We start from the raw sequence: 16,598 nt of genomic DNA on the forward strand, positions 1-16,598 counted from the left end.
CACGAGACAACAAATATGCTTTTCATCAACCTTGACTATGAACAAAATGATTGCTTGGCCTGAAATGATTTTCCTCATTGTGCATTCACTATAATCCACATCTGTATGTTTTCTTTGCACAGATGTAGGCTTCCTCTCGTCAGCTCAGGTGGATTAAGTCACCCAGCGAGGTAAGGAAGAAAAGACAGCAGAAAGTGGGGAAATATTTAAAAACACAAAAACTATTTAACATCAACAAAATAACAATGTCTAACTTGTCTAAGGGAAAAAGGCCTTCCTCACTTTGCCAAAGGAAACTAGACAAACCAACAAGTTTGTTCTAACACACCACCTGCATGCAAGCATTCACACACACACACACACATACACACGCACGTGCACACACACACACACACACACACACACACACCACGCACGCACGCGCACACACACACACACACACACACACACACACACACACACACACACACACACACACACACACACACACACACACACACACACACACACAGATATGCAGACAGATATGCAGACAGAAAGAACCAGCTGTTTGTGCACGGTGAAAGAAGGTGGTCCTGTCAAACAGGCATGATTGTTTCTTTTGTTAGAAGAAGATGGGACTCCTCAGCCTACTGTTGACAGCAGGTTAACAACCTAGAACCAGTCAACCACTCACAGCTTCACTTCTGGAATATTGAGGCCTGTCATTTCCGCACCTTAAACTTTTCTGATTTCATCCCCTGAATAACACTTCCCATAGCACACACGTCTACAGTTACACACACACAGTTACTATTGGTCTATCCCAATTGGTCAATCAGAAACACAACCTTAGGCTGTGAAACAATGAGGAAATACACTGAGCGAGCTTAAAACCACAGTCATTATGTTTATCATGATCTGCGATCTGATTCTCAGACATGATTGGTCTTAAAATGTGCAAATAAATGCCAAAAAACATGTTTCCCACACATTTTTATTGTCAGCCTTTGACCACATCCACTGCTGGGGAATCATTAGCCCTACTACTAGTTAATCTTTGGTTTGAAATGGAGTCACTGTCCGTTGCCCGTCCAGTATTTGTCGTTCTCCAGGCGGACCGAGCACAAAAACCACAAAAGACCAAAGAAAGCTCTGAAGGACTGGGAATCTGGAGTTTCAAGAGTTGTTGGATAGTTACTACAGTAACTCACAAAAACAAACACACACACACACACACACACACACACACACACACACACACACACACACACACACACACACACACACACACACACACACACACACACACACACACACACACACACACACACACACACACACACACACACACACACACACACACACACACACACACGACAGAAGAGAAAGGGATGGCTTCGGAGGTGGAACAAAAACAGGAAATGGGGACTTTGGGTAATCTCTGTGCTGCCGACCAAGCAAACGCATCAGTAAACCGAAAGAGGGATTAGACCATGTGTCAGTTGGTTTGTGTGTGTGTGTGACTTTTGCCAAGTTCTAAATGTGCAGACTGATGTCCTGACGATTACAAAACACCCATCACCTTAATCCAAAAGTCAACACTTTTCTCAGAACCATTGCGGCAGTACAGTCTGTGATCATTACAGACAAAACAAGACAGGATTATATAGTTGGTTTGCCAAACAAGAAAACCACTCGCAACTAAACCGAACGTGAAAATATCCATCGTGAAACAACTTCCATTACATCTTTCCTAGAGACAGAAACTCTTCTTTAGATGGTTTATCCTCGATCCATTTTGAGAGTGACTACGTTGACAGAGAAACAACCTCCTTTGGAAATTCCACAAATGAGCACAAAGTACGTATTCTGGTTTGATAGCTAGCACTATTAAGAAATAATATCTGAAAGTTTACATTAAAACTGAACAGTTCTTCATCCTAAACTTGCTTCCATTGATTTTATGGCCATTTTGAGGCAGCACAGCAAACTGTAAACACAACACTGACATACAAGCAAGAATGTCCAGCAGACACAGGGGCTGTGCTCGAAAAGCCATACTAACGTCCTCCCTCCTACATACTCGACATGTATATACTGCATACTGTCTAGTCAAAGATCGATTGTGTGTGCGAGGATCGTCGGACCATTTACACTGAAGTATACAGAAGCAATAAAGAATAAAAAAAAACACCTTCCGTGTCGTTTGAAAAGACGCTACGCATTGTGGGGCAGTTGAGTAGGAAAGATTACCTATCGATCCATACACAAAGTCTTCCCGGAAGTAAGTACTCACCTGGGTATTTCTCGCCTACACAAACTGGCATACACAACCACAACATACTCAAATTGACGTCAAAATGAGTAGGAGTAGGACGTTATTATGGCTTTTCGAACACAGCCAAGGCAACACTAAAGCGTTTATGTAGAGCTGTGTTTCTGACCATCTGGGACATTTGAGCTCCCATCCCCTTGTTTAAGCTCTCTCTTTGTCTCCACAAAGTCCAGAGGGAAATATATCTACATTCTATATCTATATACAGTATATAGAGTATATAGAGTATAGCTCTTTAGCCGCTAAGGGCTCCTCTATGTTCCCCAGCTGGCTTAACTTTGTGTGTCTGCTGTTTGGTTCTGGATAACTCGTCATGGGTTAATCTGAATTTTGTTATTTTGCTGAGACCAAGTGCCTGCTGCAGCCAAAAAATGAGGTTCATGAGAGCGGAGAGAGTGAACCAAACAAATAAGTTGTGGGCCAAAAAATCATATTGATACACTCTGTCTAGAAGCATCAGCTCAACACCTTTCAAACTAAACACAGTTCAGTAGAACATCTTGACCTACTCACTTTTTGCAGGTTCATGGTTGAGAAGTCCCACTTTGGCGTCCGTCACACCGACAGCGGTGCGGTTCAGCCCGTTGCCGATGCTCTTCTTCCTCCTGCCCCCCTTCAACCAGCTGAAGGCCTGTCCCAGGGAGCTGCCCGGCTTCTTCTGCCCACGCTGAGCCTTGGCCTCTCGGGCTAAGATCTCAGTGACGTCCCTGGGCACCAGCTCGCCTGTAGACCTCCTCCGGGACATCTTGGAGGTTGGTCCTGGGAACTAAAGGCCCCGGCCGCCTCCACCAGGGTGACCCAGTGTGTGGGGGGAACAAACCACAGGGTGCTGCTCTGAAACCTCCCTTACTCTCCAGTTTGATGAACCCCCCTGCCTCGATCCCTCTTTTGGCCTGGCTCAGTGTCTCTGTTATTCCTGTCTGTCACCACCTGGGACAACAATGAGATCAGCAGGATGAGAGAGAGAGAGTGAGAGAGAGTGTGTGTGTGTGTGTGAGAGAGAGAGAGATAGGGCGGGATGGAAATACAGTAAAATAGGGTTAAAATGAAAGGCAGCAGAGTGAGGGAGGACAGAGCAGAGTGACATGAGAACACAAGAACAAGACCATGAACCAGAGCAGCTCCATTAGAATAGATTAACTGGAATAAATCCAACTCACCTAGGACTATTACAAAATAGAAAGAATTACGAAATAATAAATGAGGGAAATACACCAGCCTTACTGTTAACAATACACCAAAAGCGTTCCCACATTGTCCTGCAAAAGTTTTCCCTCAAATTGTCCGTCCCCCACTCCCCCCTTTTCTAATTTTTGTGTATATAGAGGAGAAGCCCCAGGGAGGAGAGCTGGACCACTGCAGCGTCTATGTGTGTGTGTGTGTGTGTGTGTGTGTGTGTGTGTGTGTGTGTGTGTATACGTGTGTGTGTCTGTGTGTGTGTATGTGTATGAGTGTGTGCACGCATGTGTGACATGTGGTTCACATCAGCAGAAACGTGCGTATGGGTGAGTTAGAGAAGAGAAAGAGGCTTGATTCAATAAAAGTATAGCAGTGGAAACATACTTTGAATGCATACTTTTCACTTCATTAAGACACACTTAAAGCTCACAGCTGTAAACATGCACTTCGAATACATGCAAATGCAAAATGCTGTAAAATGGTCAAAGAGGAAAAAACTGCATATGACTTACTTTGAAAGCGTGCTGTCCTATCCTCGCCTCTCCTCTGCTCCCCTCTTTTCTCTCTTAGCCTGAGAACAGCTTTGTGGATCATGTGTGTGTGTGTTCAGCAGAGTGAATGAAGCTCCATGCTCTCTGAGTCCCTCCCTCTGTATGAGCGCCAGCCTCTCCTCCCACCTCTCACAGTGTTGTTAGGGGTTAGCCGCACCATTCCGGCGCTAGTTGCTTGTCCTCACATTCCAAACAGCTGGCCTGTAGCATTTTAGCTTCAGTAAAGTGTCCTCCACTTGAGCTGCATCAGTCATTTGTGGCGTCTCGTCATGTTTTGCCTTTTCTTCCCTCCTCCTTTCCGGGGATCAGGTGCAACCATCCCTGTGTCCCTGAGGAGGGGAACCCCTGGGTCACCAAGCATCACGGCAGAGGAAAAATACACCCCTTGGACCAGTGTATCCATCATTAAGCCGAAAGACAAGACAGAATAGCCTGGCGTGTCTCTTGTGAAGCTATCAGAGGGGACAGGAGATTTAGTTTTTTTCCCTTGAAGTAAAGAAAAAAAGAAGTTAGTGAAATGAAATCTGATGACTAAGTTCTCTGGGAAGCTTCAGTGTTGGACAGGTGACCTGGCAAAAGTGAAGAGGCTCAGCTGAGCGCTGGTCCTGCAGAGACGAGAAGAAGGAGTGTCTCTTTCCTGTCACTGTGCAGCCAGGTGGAAACCTGAAGCCCCTTGTTTAGCAAGACATACACTCACACACACACACACACACACACACACACACACACAGGTACTCACAAGGGGTCAGTCAACCTCAGGTAGAAGCCTTGTCCTGTGGTACCTCATTTAAATACACAAGCTCTACCACTTAACTCTGAAGTGAGTTTCGAATTGCACTTTAGTTGAGACGTGTCAATGTCAAGCTGACATTACTGTTCGTATATGTGGGTGAGTGGGTGGATGGGATGGGTGGTGGGCGACACTTGTCAGAAGTGGGTGGAGTGTGTATGTGTGTGTTGTGGGACTGGCTCATCTGGTTTAAATGTGGAGGACCCAATGAAGTAAAGGAGGGAAGGCAGAAAGACAGAAGGTGGAGGAGGTGAAGCAGCCTTAGGGAAAAAAACTGAGAGCAAATAGAGGTATAAAAAAGGCTGCTTGTTTCTTAAATGCTGGGGTTTTAACCTTTATAGCTACAATAAAGAGCAATTAAAACCTTACAAAGCACCCGGCTTAACAATGCCTGTCAATAATTGTTCAGGGAGTACACTCATATCGTTTTTTCCAGCTGGTTCAGATATTTGCTTTTCCATCCATTTAAACTAAGGCCATTGTCTACTTCTGATTATCGATGGTTTGAAAAAAAAAAAAAAAACATTTGCAACTCAGTTGACATCAAAGACAAACGGCGGGTGCAATTGTGTGACATGCCATGTGATAAAGATCTTGCACTGTTATATTCACAGGTCTGTTCAGTGTATTGTCAGCGAGCTGTGGGTCACTGTCTTCATTTAGTTCCTGTAAGAAGAAGGCAGCTGACTTACCTGTCTGCTGGGATTCCTGGGCTTATTCTGGCACACGACCTGAGGGTATCACTGTCAGTATGGTACTCATTTGCTGCAACTGTTACGGCCTATGTGTCTCCAAGCCCATTATACCTGTAGTGCTAGTCGGCAGCCCCTTGATTGGTTATATCATGAACAAACAATTGTGAGCATCATAATCTGCTAAGAGTGGTTTCATACATATGGAGTGTCTTTTACACACTAAATATTTATTGGTTAAATTATTGTTTCCCTGAAAAATCATCAAAAGTTCATGCTTATTTCCCCAGTTGCACATTTATGAGTAAGCGGTGATTCATGACTTTCTCCATGTGCGATAATGAGGTTTTGCTTTTTACTGCGTGTGCATGTGGTTGGGGGAATCCATACTGGATTTGTGTGTCTCCTCCTGGTGTGTTGGGAGGGGCTCAAATGAGTCATAGTTCAGTTCGCTCATGCCTAACAGATTGAAATGTTTTAACGTTTCCATGGGGACACAATGGAAAACAGCCACCCCTCTGTAGGTCTGCGAGGGGAGCTGTACAGTCTCCGTGAAGATAAAAAAAAAGGTACAAAATCATTTACCACCAGAACACTATGAGCCTGCTGCTGGGGAATGCACAGTATAAGCGATCCTCCCCTACTGTTTCCCTCTGCATCGGTCTTTCGTAATTTCTACTTTTCTAGCTCAACTGTTGCAAATAAACATGTTGACGCGCACGTCCTTACCCTGTTCTAGGCCCTCCTCCTGCTAGACAAAAGATGCAATACTGTTAAGGCTTTTGTTTTGAAGGCAAATGGTCATTCAAACAACTTAAGATGGATAAGGTAAGATACACTGTACATAAGGCAAAGGGCCTACTAAGCAAGTTTAGGAATCTATAGAACTGGAGTTTCAACAAACATTATTCTATAAGAAGAGGAATACAGACATGTAGCGATTATTTTAATTTCATGAACACATGATTATAGAGATACGAAGGACCTTGTGGTGTAAAAATAATAAAAATTGCAGAAAATGTGTTGCATGCTAAAGGTTAGAAGTCAGTATGCTAAAGGTTAGCTGTCATGCCAAAGAGAAAGTTTGTCTTTTCTAAAGAGCTCAAGAAGGCTCCTTCCTTCCTAAAGTAACCGGCAATGAAAATGCTGAGTTCATGGGGTCCATGGTGTTGAAAGGTAAGCTATGCTCGGTAGGGGGTGTTAAGCTAAGCGCTGAAATAATTATCCCCCATCCTGATGAAAACTTATCTCTATGAATGTCTGTCAACATTTGTTGACAATTAATCCCTCAGTTAACAGTTGTTGATATTTCAGTGTGTTCCAAAGCAATGGACAGATCATCCAACTTTGCCAACACAAGAGCTGCTGGCATGGATTAAAAAAAAACAGCATACATGTACTTCATCACATTAGTACAAAACTAAGTACTAATGCTGTAATCATAGATTTGTATCGTTGATCACAGAATCTAACGCAACCATATACAGTGTATAATGTGTATAAAGACAACATTTACTTAAGTTCAATTGGGGGCCAACACCTCGCTCAATGACAGCTTAGGCAATTGAGAATCTCTGCACTCAGAGAAGCATAATCAGATACACATCCAACATCAACACAAACTTTCTGTCAATGACCTTTGTGTATGTGTGTGCGTTGGATGTGACTGAAAGGAGGCGGCAGGCAGGAAATCCATACTGCCGGTTGGGATAAGCCCAGCTCTCTCCGACCAGCATTATCATTCCCGACCTGCCTTTGTGCTGCGGCAGACGCATTCTTTCTGCACCGACTGCTTCTCTCCGTCATTCATTTCTCCAACCAAAGCATATACAACTCTGAATTTTCAATTTACTACTGCATGATATCAACTGAGTGACAGGATGGGAGGAGTGCAAAGGGAGGAAAGACAGAAAGAGAGAGAGTCATGCCATGTAATAATAGTTTGAGAGAGAAGAGGGAGAGGTTGCAGGTTGATACTCAGCTGTGAAGCACACAGAGGGGATTCCAACAGAGGCAGCTTTGTCTCACAAGCCTTCGACCAGAATAGATTTTACAGCCTCTGTTGGCGGTGAGCTCTGGATTGAAATCGGGATATGGGAAGAGGAATGAGCAAAAGTAGTTCAAGAGTGAAAAAAAGTGCAACGAAAAAAGACCCCAGCACAGCCCAGGCATGTTGTTGCCCTTGGTGACTATAGGGACAGCCTGGACTCACTGTCAGTACCACATTCCTCTGACCTGCCTTTGACAGTGGCACAAAAAGACCAGACTATAAAGTTAGTGGGAGCGCAAGAGGGGAGAAAGAAGAGAAAATATTGTTGAGTCATGCCACTGCTGAGTGGGTTGAGTGAGCTGATAGGAGCAGGGAAAGAGAAAATATGGGCTGTACATGCAGAAAACGAAGCTGTAAGAGTTTGCTGTTATCTTTTTTTTATGGTGCCTCTGGGGAGGAACAAGTGTGTCCAAGAGCCAGACACAAAAATGCTAAAGGAGGGTCACTTTCTCTCTAGATAGTTAGTTCTATGCTAGAAAAAAGAAATATCCTTGAAACAGTGTGGTGTGTGACCCTAAAGTGACGTCAGTCGATTCATGCAAACAAATGTCACAACTTATAATCACAAAAATAATGCAGTATACATTGCCATATTGTACACGATTTTCACTGCGGTCACTGATAACTTTTTCTTGAACAGCGGCTGCTTTTAATTGGCTTTGGTGTTATTGAACTTAAAAGCTGTGATGCAATGGAGAAACCGTGGGAAATTGTATTGTTCTGTCAACCCTAGTTCAGTGCTTGATTTTTTGCTATCTCCAGAAGAGGAGGTGGGCGGGATCTACACAAGTGCGTGACCCCGTCATAGACCGACTTTGCGATCCTAAGGCCGTCAATCAAACTTTATTAGCCATTTGAGTGTTTGCCACTGCCTGGACAAGTTGAGGCTGGCCCGTTGATGGTTGCTTTCTTTAAGTAGACAGGACCGGTTCTGGATATACATACACAGACATAAATTAAATAAATGGGAGCAGTGAATGTTACCATCCATGACCAGCTAAACTGGAACTTGTGTTTTTACGAAAAGATGAAATAATAAAACACAATCGCACAAAAAACACACAAAGCACCAACTGTCCGCACAGTGGATGGTAAAGTAGTTCCCAGAATCTAGAAGTGTTCAGAGCCAAAACACACTGGCTGTGTAAAGAGCCATCTGGCCGGCAATTCATACACACATGACGACACACACAGCCATATACACACATTATACTCAAATGAAAAACCATGCAGAAATATGGTTGGTTAAAATGCAAGATTTTTTTGATAAAAACCTTGTGTTTTTGTCTGTCTGCAATGGTTTTAGTTTACTTTATCTGACCAACCCTACAGTAATTGGATTAGTTAGGGTTGGTAACCCAATGTTATGAATAACATTGCAATGCTCACATAACATTTTTTCTTGTGTAAAATATTTGTTTTCATAAATCACTATTTATATAACCGATCTGCAATTAACATGCACATTCAGCAATATATATGATCCCTTGCATACTGTATACATACGTTTTAGCATGGAGGCTTTTAAATTTATAAAGGAACATTATGGTAACGTTATGGTCACAGTGGACTGCTCCTTTAAAAACATGACATGAAACATTTTTGCAGCAGGAATTCCTGAATGGGTGTGGTAGCTGCTGGCTTGTTTGGGACTGGACAAAAACAGGCCACAAGTTTCCATCCATCCATCCAACCATCTCTTTTCCTATTCTTTCTTTCTTTGTCTCTCTCTCTCCCTCCACTAGCAGAGGAACACTCTGCCTGTTTTCCCTCTCTCCGGGGGGAGTCGTGTAAATGAGGCACTGACGTCACGGGCAGGAAACCTGAGGTGACCTCTGTCGAATCTTTATTAAAATAGCAGGATTGGCGCTGGCACAACATCTAATTAAGGTTGAAGCTGAAAACAGCCTTTTTTCTGGTGAAACCTTTCACGAAAACAACCGTGATTAGGAACATGTGTGTGCAGTCTGAGTCTTTTGGGAGTGTCCAAGAACATATTTGTTAACTTTTGAAAAGTCGCATTTTATTGTAAGTAGTAACTTCTTAATATTTACGGAAGTGCCTCAAAGTAACATATACGCCACACACCATTAACTGTGCAGCTCATTTAAAGAATGCACATTCATGCACACACACTCACACTGACTCATAGCAGTAACAATACAACTTCATATCTAAGCTCCATATGTTTGGGTTAGAGCAGGTTTCAGGTGGACAGAGTGTCCTCCTGGAGACTGTATGATACATGGTTGTGCTAAAGGTTGTACCAGTAAAAGCTGGGTGAGCCTGTGCTGGAGAACCATGAGTAAGATCAGGGGAATGCTACAAATTAGACAGTGTGACAGACTAGTGTGATGGATAATATGTTGTTGTACTTTCTGTCCCAAGTGAGAGCGTATGCTAATGTTAAAACAAGACGATTAGTCTACAGCCGTGCTAGGTGCACAGTGAGGCTATGAGGCACTGTGCTGCTTTGAGCTTAAAGCCAACACATCTTGGTTGCTAACATGCTAACCTCTGGGACAGTAATTGGCAAAAAAAGTACTACGAATGATTCAAGTGAAAACTTTAACCTGGTATGGTAGAGGTACAGGAGAGGAAAGGGGATAACCAATAGTCAATAGGATTCGTCCTCACCATGCACCATGGAGATCTGTACCAAATATCATAGCGATCAATGGAATAGTTTTCAAGAAGAAAAACACAGAAAGTCTCAATGTCATGAAGCTAGTAATGTAAAAACCACTTATCGCTAATGTCAGGGTTGTAATTTTTTTTTTTAAATAAGTAACTTTATCCATCCACTAGATGTTGAGTTCTTTCCAGTCTGGGCCGAATGGTGGAACCCACCCACCACTTCATTGATCGCCTGACCTACCGACAGCCGGACCAACACTCTCCAGCGTGGGTACAAATTACAAAACAAGTGAAGGAAAACATCTTGCTCTTACGAAACTGACTCTGTATTTACTGAATCCACCCACCACAACTAGAACTTCTTGGTGTAACTGCTGCTAACACTTAAAAAAATATATATATTATTGTTTATTTAATTGTTATAGTAAAATTGTATCTATATTCTAGGTTTCTGCTCAGTAAAGCTGTTACTGCATCCATAATGTACAATGTTTCTTTATATTCGAATAAATTATAGTATGCCTGATAAAAAGATTTTCTCAAAAACTCATCACATGAATTGAGAGGAAAATGATGCTATTGTTACAATTGCAAATCCAAACCTTTACGTTTAAGCTTGCATAAATAACAAAGTTATGAGCAAACCGAGTTTTCATTTGAATCCAAAATTCATAGACTTTGGTTTAAGATTTACAGATCAACACTAGATACATCCCAGTGGTGTCTTTGTTTTCTCTATAGTTGAAGTCCAGGCCCCACGACTGAGGCCATGCTATGCTTCTCACTGAATGAGCATTAGATCTCATCTGTGTCAGCTTTACTCTTCCCTATCAGCTGTTTTCATCTTCACTGTGCCGTCATGGGAGCTGGTCATAACTGTGACCGTAGATGATACACTTGCTTGACAGGTTGATGCAATAATAAGAAATCTATACTCTTTCCCAACACGTTTTAAATGAGGGCAATATCAAAACAATTCAAAATGGTTGGATTGTGTGAATCGTCCCTACAAAGACTGCATTGTCATTTTAAAGAGTTTTGGTCGAGAAAAGACGAGACTGCTCTGAGTCCATCATCTTTAAATAGTGGAAACATGTCTAGTGGAGAAACACAGTGAAAAAGGACATGGGGCCCCTTACTTCATTATATTAAGTAATCCCGTAAGACCATGAAAAGCCAACTGGTACAAACAAAGGGTGACCGATGACAGTAGGAAGATGGCGGATGACAATTATGAAGCAGAGGCACTCTCTTTAAAATAAACACCCGATAATGTCACCATCATTAAAACACACTTAGCCAGAGTGAGACGATGCTGAGTGATATCCACACAGGACAGACGGCAGGGAACAACAACAATGTGAGAGAACAGATGTAAGGGTTTGTTATCAGTTCATATCCCCAACTTATGAACAGCACATTTATTGGCTGTTTAAGTCAAGATACTTTTCTTTCTGGCATTGTGTAGAAGTGCTATTCTAAGTGCTTGTTTTTCCATAAGTAAAGATCACTATGTACAATCATAAGGCATCCATAAGAAACCATGTGAAAACAACAGCGTCTACCACTACTTTGGCAACACATGTTTTTTTACTCAAAACGTACCATTGTATTGTCTTTTAAAATTTTCAGTATTCCATTAAATTTCCACTAATTATTTACTACTTATTTTTGCTGCTGTTCCGCAGCAATGCCCTATCCAAAATCCCAAAGGAAAAATCTAGAATCCCTGGAGGCAAAACGCGGCGAGGCCACCAAAATTGGACAACATAAATACACCCATAATGAAACAAATGGAATAAGTGACGCTTTCAGTTGAAACAACCTATTCTTGGTGAATGTGTTCAGCGCAAAAAAGGGAGACAACAATATTCACATTTTGTTTAAAACGGGATGGGAATCATGATGTGACAGTGTCTACACGTCAACACATGACACAAGTGTCAGAAACAATATGAAAACAAGTGATGACCAGGAAGATAAACTGATCAAAGCACAGAGTTTAGCACATACTATACTTTGCACTGTTCTGTTAAGTTGTTTTAGCACCAAAGCACAATTTCGACACAAGAAATACTGAACTGAAATCCGCAAATGTCAGAAAAGGTTTGGAAATGTGATCAATGAACTTCAGAAACCTGCAACAAAAAATAAATAGAAGTATAATAATAATATAAATTCAGCTTTCTCTGGAAGATGGTGCTTAACTGCTGTTTGTCATACAGATAAAAGGATGGAAAGAGAAGAGAAACAGGAGGAAGAGGACGATCTGGTGTTCTGTTCTTTGGACAGTACTGCATACTGGAGCAGACAGTAACAGACCACTCCAACTGAGCATCCAGCATATGGCCTATCTCAGCGGGACATTCAGTCCTCAACCACAACGCCCCCTTAAATATTGGGTTTTCCCCCTTGTTCTACTCTACACCCACGCACACACACTGACAATCCCTCCATCCTTTAAAAAGCAAGTGGTAGATCAAAGACAAAGAAGAGCTGAAAAAGTAATGGTCTTCATGACAAGCAAATGAGGGAGACTCTCAAAGTCTCTCTAAAGTCCCAGTGGTTCTGTGGGTGTGTACACACCAATCTCTGGACACCTAATGTAAATTAACGTCTCTCTCCAAGAACCTAGACTTGCCAAAAAGAGTTTCAAAACGATAAATTATATAAACATTAGGTCATTTCTTGAGCATGAGCTACATAATCTTGTTGTGGAAACATTTAGCAAATTAATTACCATTACCATTTAATAGGGTAACTTCAAATTAAAGTATATTTAGCGAAAAGGGTAATCCAAATACTGTCAAGTGGGAAGTGCAGTGAAATTAATTCGGAAAGTTTTGTTTATTTTTCAGCACCAAGAGGCTTACCTGAACTTTCATACTGTAGTGCTTCTATTCTGTACTTACAGTTTAATGACTATTAAATCAATAGCATTCAATCAATAGTATTCACAGAAAAGCCTACAGAGAGAATGAGTTGAGAGGCTGAAACTGTTCCTGAAATGAACTGGTTGTTCAATTTCAGATTCTTCCTTGTATGTTACCAATAGGATTACGTTAGTTCAAATTAAACTGTGAGGCCATCTAGTGGTTGACTGGTATATGTGTTCCCATATATTGAGAAATATTCAAACAGCAGTGTGTAATGAAAGGAAAGAAAGAAGGATGAAAACAAACAATAAACGTGTGGCAAAATAATTGATATTACATAAAGAAATTGAGTCTATAAAATCTATATTATAGTTTAGGGAGAACATTTGATACATGTAGTCTCACAGTTCAAGATAATAATCACAACACAACTTATTTTCCAGCGATATGCCCTGCACAGTCCACTCTCATCCTCTTTGCCCTCTCCTCAGAGTACAGCAGACCACCTGTGCACCATTGTCAGGGTCAGGAGTTTAGATGAAAACCAATCCTCCCGTGGGGCAAGCAGCCAGAAGAGTACAGGGAGCTATTTGAGTACTTCTCGATAATGTGGAGGCACGAGTGGAATTCTAGAGCCATGTTCTTTCATCATAAACACACGCACACCATAAACCCTCCGCTCACACCCAAGGCCAGAAAATATGCATCAACTGTAACTCCACCCGTCAATATGGCATTAAAGTACATGAATGTACTGTATGTGTAAAAACTAGGGGTGTCTGTGTCCTACAAGTTCTACTGAAGCAAAACATGATGATACTACCAAACGTTTCTCAAAACTAAAAGAACATTCAGCCTGTGAATTATTATATTTTGTTTAACCTTCAATTTAATCTGATATAACTATGCTATTTTGAGAGAAGGCTGATTGCTCCATGTATTTCAAGACATGGAAAATGAACCTTACAAAGAGGCTTTGGTAAAGTCTTCCTTGAAATACAAAATTAAACAAACTAAGGTGATTATCCAGTATACCAGTCTAATTCTTAGAGGTCCGTGTTAGCAAATCCTTGGATTGGAACAACCTGCTGTGGCTCATTATTCTACAGTGTTTATTAATAAACCTAAACATATTCGTGGTAGTCATGGCCACACATAGCAGCACACTGACTGAGAGAGGGGCTGGGTCAACTGTCTTTACCCCCTCCTCTCTCACACACTACTCCCGCTCACTCTCACTGCTGCGCACTTTGCCTTGTTGTTTGAACCACAACTCAGTCCTAACGGGTTCCTCCTGAGGATACAGCATAAAGGCAGCAGAAAGAAGCTTCACAGAAGTAAGTACGACTACTTTTCATCTTAACATATGGCGGTAAGTGTAACTGATATTGATGACATTTGACCAGGAACCCCCGGTGAATATCCAATCACCAAGTAAAATTTCAAATGACTCACTCTGTGAACTATAGCTGCTGAAGAAAGGAAACATGTATCGCATGGAGATGAATTAGTTGCCTATTTTTGTTGAGCACAAGAAGAAAAGTAGGTGTTTTAAATGCTCAGCAGTTTTAGTCAACATTGCTTTCTTTGTGTTGTGGGGTCTAAAAGAATTTGACTTGTATAACGCCTGTCCTGCAGCAAGACAGCTGGTGACTGTCATGGCATCCGCAGGGCTTAGGTCAGGCCATAGAACAACCTACTGTCCAGTCCTCGGGCACTGGGGAAAATGAAGAAAAACAAAAGACCCACTCAAAGAAAGAATAGAGTTGTAGGTGCTGTATATGTTATTACTCAAGATGTCTTGGTATAACTGACTGCATTTAATACAAACACTAGAGCTCTGTCTTGATTTTTTGTCAGAGAACTTTTGCCAAAAAAAACAGCAGCTATCGAATGAATGTCACACTTATCTTCCATGCCCTTTCTACATTACTAATCTCTGCTAATAACAGCACTGGGTCAATTTGATCGATTTACTCTCTGGGAGTATCAAGCCAGTCTTTGCAAACACTTCAGAGGGTGAAATTACAGCTCCATTATTCGCCAGGGGAGAATGTAAATGCCCATCTATCGGCACCAAGACGTGTTATGATATTCTGCTCTCTTAATTTAATCTGTGTAATGCCACTTGTTGGAGCATCAGCAGAAAGACATTTGTATGTGTCGCCATTGTTAGTGTTGCGGTGTTCATGTGAATGCACGAGCAGGCTTGTTTGAGGAGTGCGCCTGATCATTGCCAAGTAGTCAGTTGGTCCCTGGGGCTTTCAAACTAGCGAGACAGCTGCTGGTACCGGCCTTCTTGCCCAGCTCTACATGCCTGTATGTGCTAATGACATCAGTATAACTTACAAAGCAGTCTGGACAAAGTCTGAACATGTCACCAGTGTGGGCCAGGTCTAGCATTTTCTGAAATGTAGCATGACTGTGAACAACAGTTATCATGCTTGCATCAGTTAGGCTGTCTAAAGTTTTCTTCTGCTTTTGTCAAGGGATGAGACGGTTGTAAAGGAGACTTCTTCATCCAAAGTGGCCACAAAAATTGATGAAATCCATGGAGAACCTAGACGATAACATTTCATCTACCGGGTTCCAACCTCTCTTCATTAAAGAAGAAGATATGGATCCAGATGGCACCCTCATGGAACAAAGAGAGCACAATACGGTACAATCTGGACTGACCTTCACAGGAACACAGATGAAAAAAACGGCTTTGATGAAGCCATACTTACAAGAGATGGATGAACTGCTGAAGAGCTGTGAGGAGCTCACTGGTATCCCATTGGGATCTCACTTCTCGGCAAGTTACGATGAAACAAGCCTGACTGAATCGATTCATCGCCACAGCAATGAGGAAGACGCAATGGAGAGCTACGGAGAGACAAGCACAACTCCCCAAGCTTATCTTTCCCCAAGCTACATTGATACTCACATGGATGGGGCTGCGACAGAAGACCACCCAGCACAAGGCCAGTCACAAAGCCAGTGCACCATCATCAACAGGTGTGGAACGACCACAGGCATAGCTCGCCAAACAGAAATGCCTCTCACTTCGGCGGGTACGAAGCTGAGTGAAACCATGGTGGAGTATGAGGGCCAGCTGTTGGGGATGTTGGCCATGTTGGAGAGCTCTATGGAAGAGGCTGGGATGGACTTTGAGCCCCAAGACTGGGCCACAGATGCGAGTCAAGAATATGTTCACATCAGTACGAATCTTAATCTCTGTAGGGGTACAACGCTGGTGCCCATACAGCAAGGAACACCAATGATGTTGGATGGCCAGTCGTTGCAATTTGAAACCTTGGCTGATCACAGTGAATGGACGGATGGAATATCCAGGGAAATCAGAGATGAGGCATCAGTGGGTTCAGCAACAAATGGTAGTCAGCAGAATCCCGATCTTAGCTGTGACTACATGGGTGGCTCCTCGATGGAGAAGCTAAAAAGCCAAGGAAGTTTGAAAACAGAGCAAGGATTTTTTTATCCTCAGTTCAGGTTTTCAGAGCCAT

The 16,598-nt window shown here is 42.3% G+C and overlaps 1 protein-coding gene across 3 annotated transcripts in view; it reads right to left on the reverse strand.

The window, feature by feature from the left end:
* The window catches only part of nhsl3 (NHS like 3), a 36,310-nt gene extending 32,208 nt beyond the window's left edge, over positions 1–4,102 (reverse strand). For 2 of the 3 annotated variants that reach the window (XM_080046086.1, XM_080046084.1), the window contains exons 1-2: positions 4,009–4,102; positions 2,831–3,247 (exon numbers count right to left, since the gene is read on the reverse strand). In XM_080046086.1, the coding sequence (XP_079902212.1) occupies positions 2,831–3,062 (232 nt within the window). In that variant the 5' untranslated portion in view covers positions 3,063–3,247; positions 4,009–4,102. Of the gene's footprint in view, positions 1–2,830; positions 3,248–3,541; positions 3,633–4,008 lie in introns of those variants that run through there. The other variant, XM_080046085.1, reaches the window with a different exon arrangement.
* Between the last annotated feature and the right edge of the window lie 12,496 nt (positions 4,103–16,598).

Source organism: Ammodytes marinus, assembly GCF_949987685.1.
Source record: "Ammodytes marinus genome assembly, chromosome: 17".
NCBI lineage: Eukaryota > Metazoa > Chordata > Actinopteri > Uranoscopiformes > Ammodytidae > Ammodytes > Ammodytes marinus.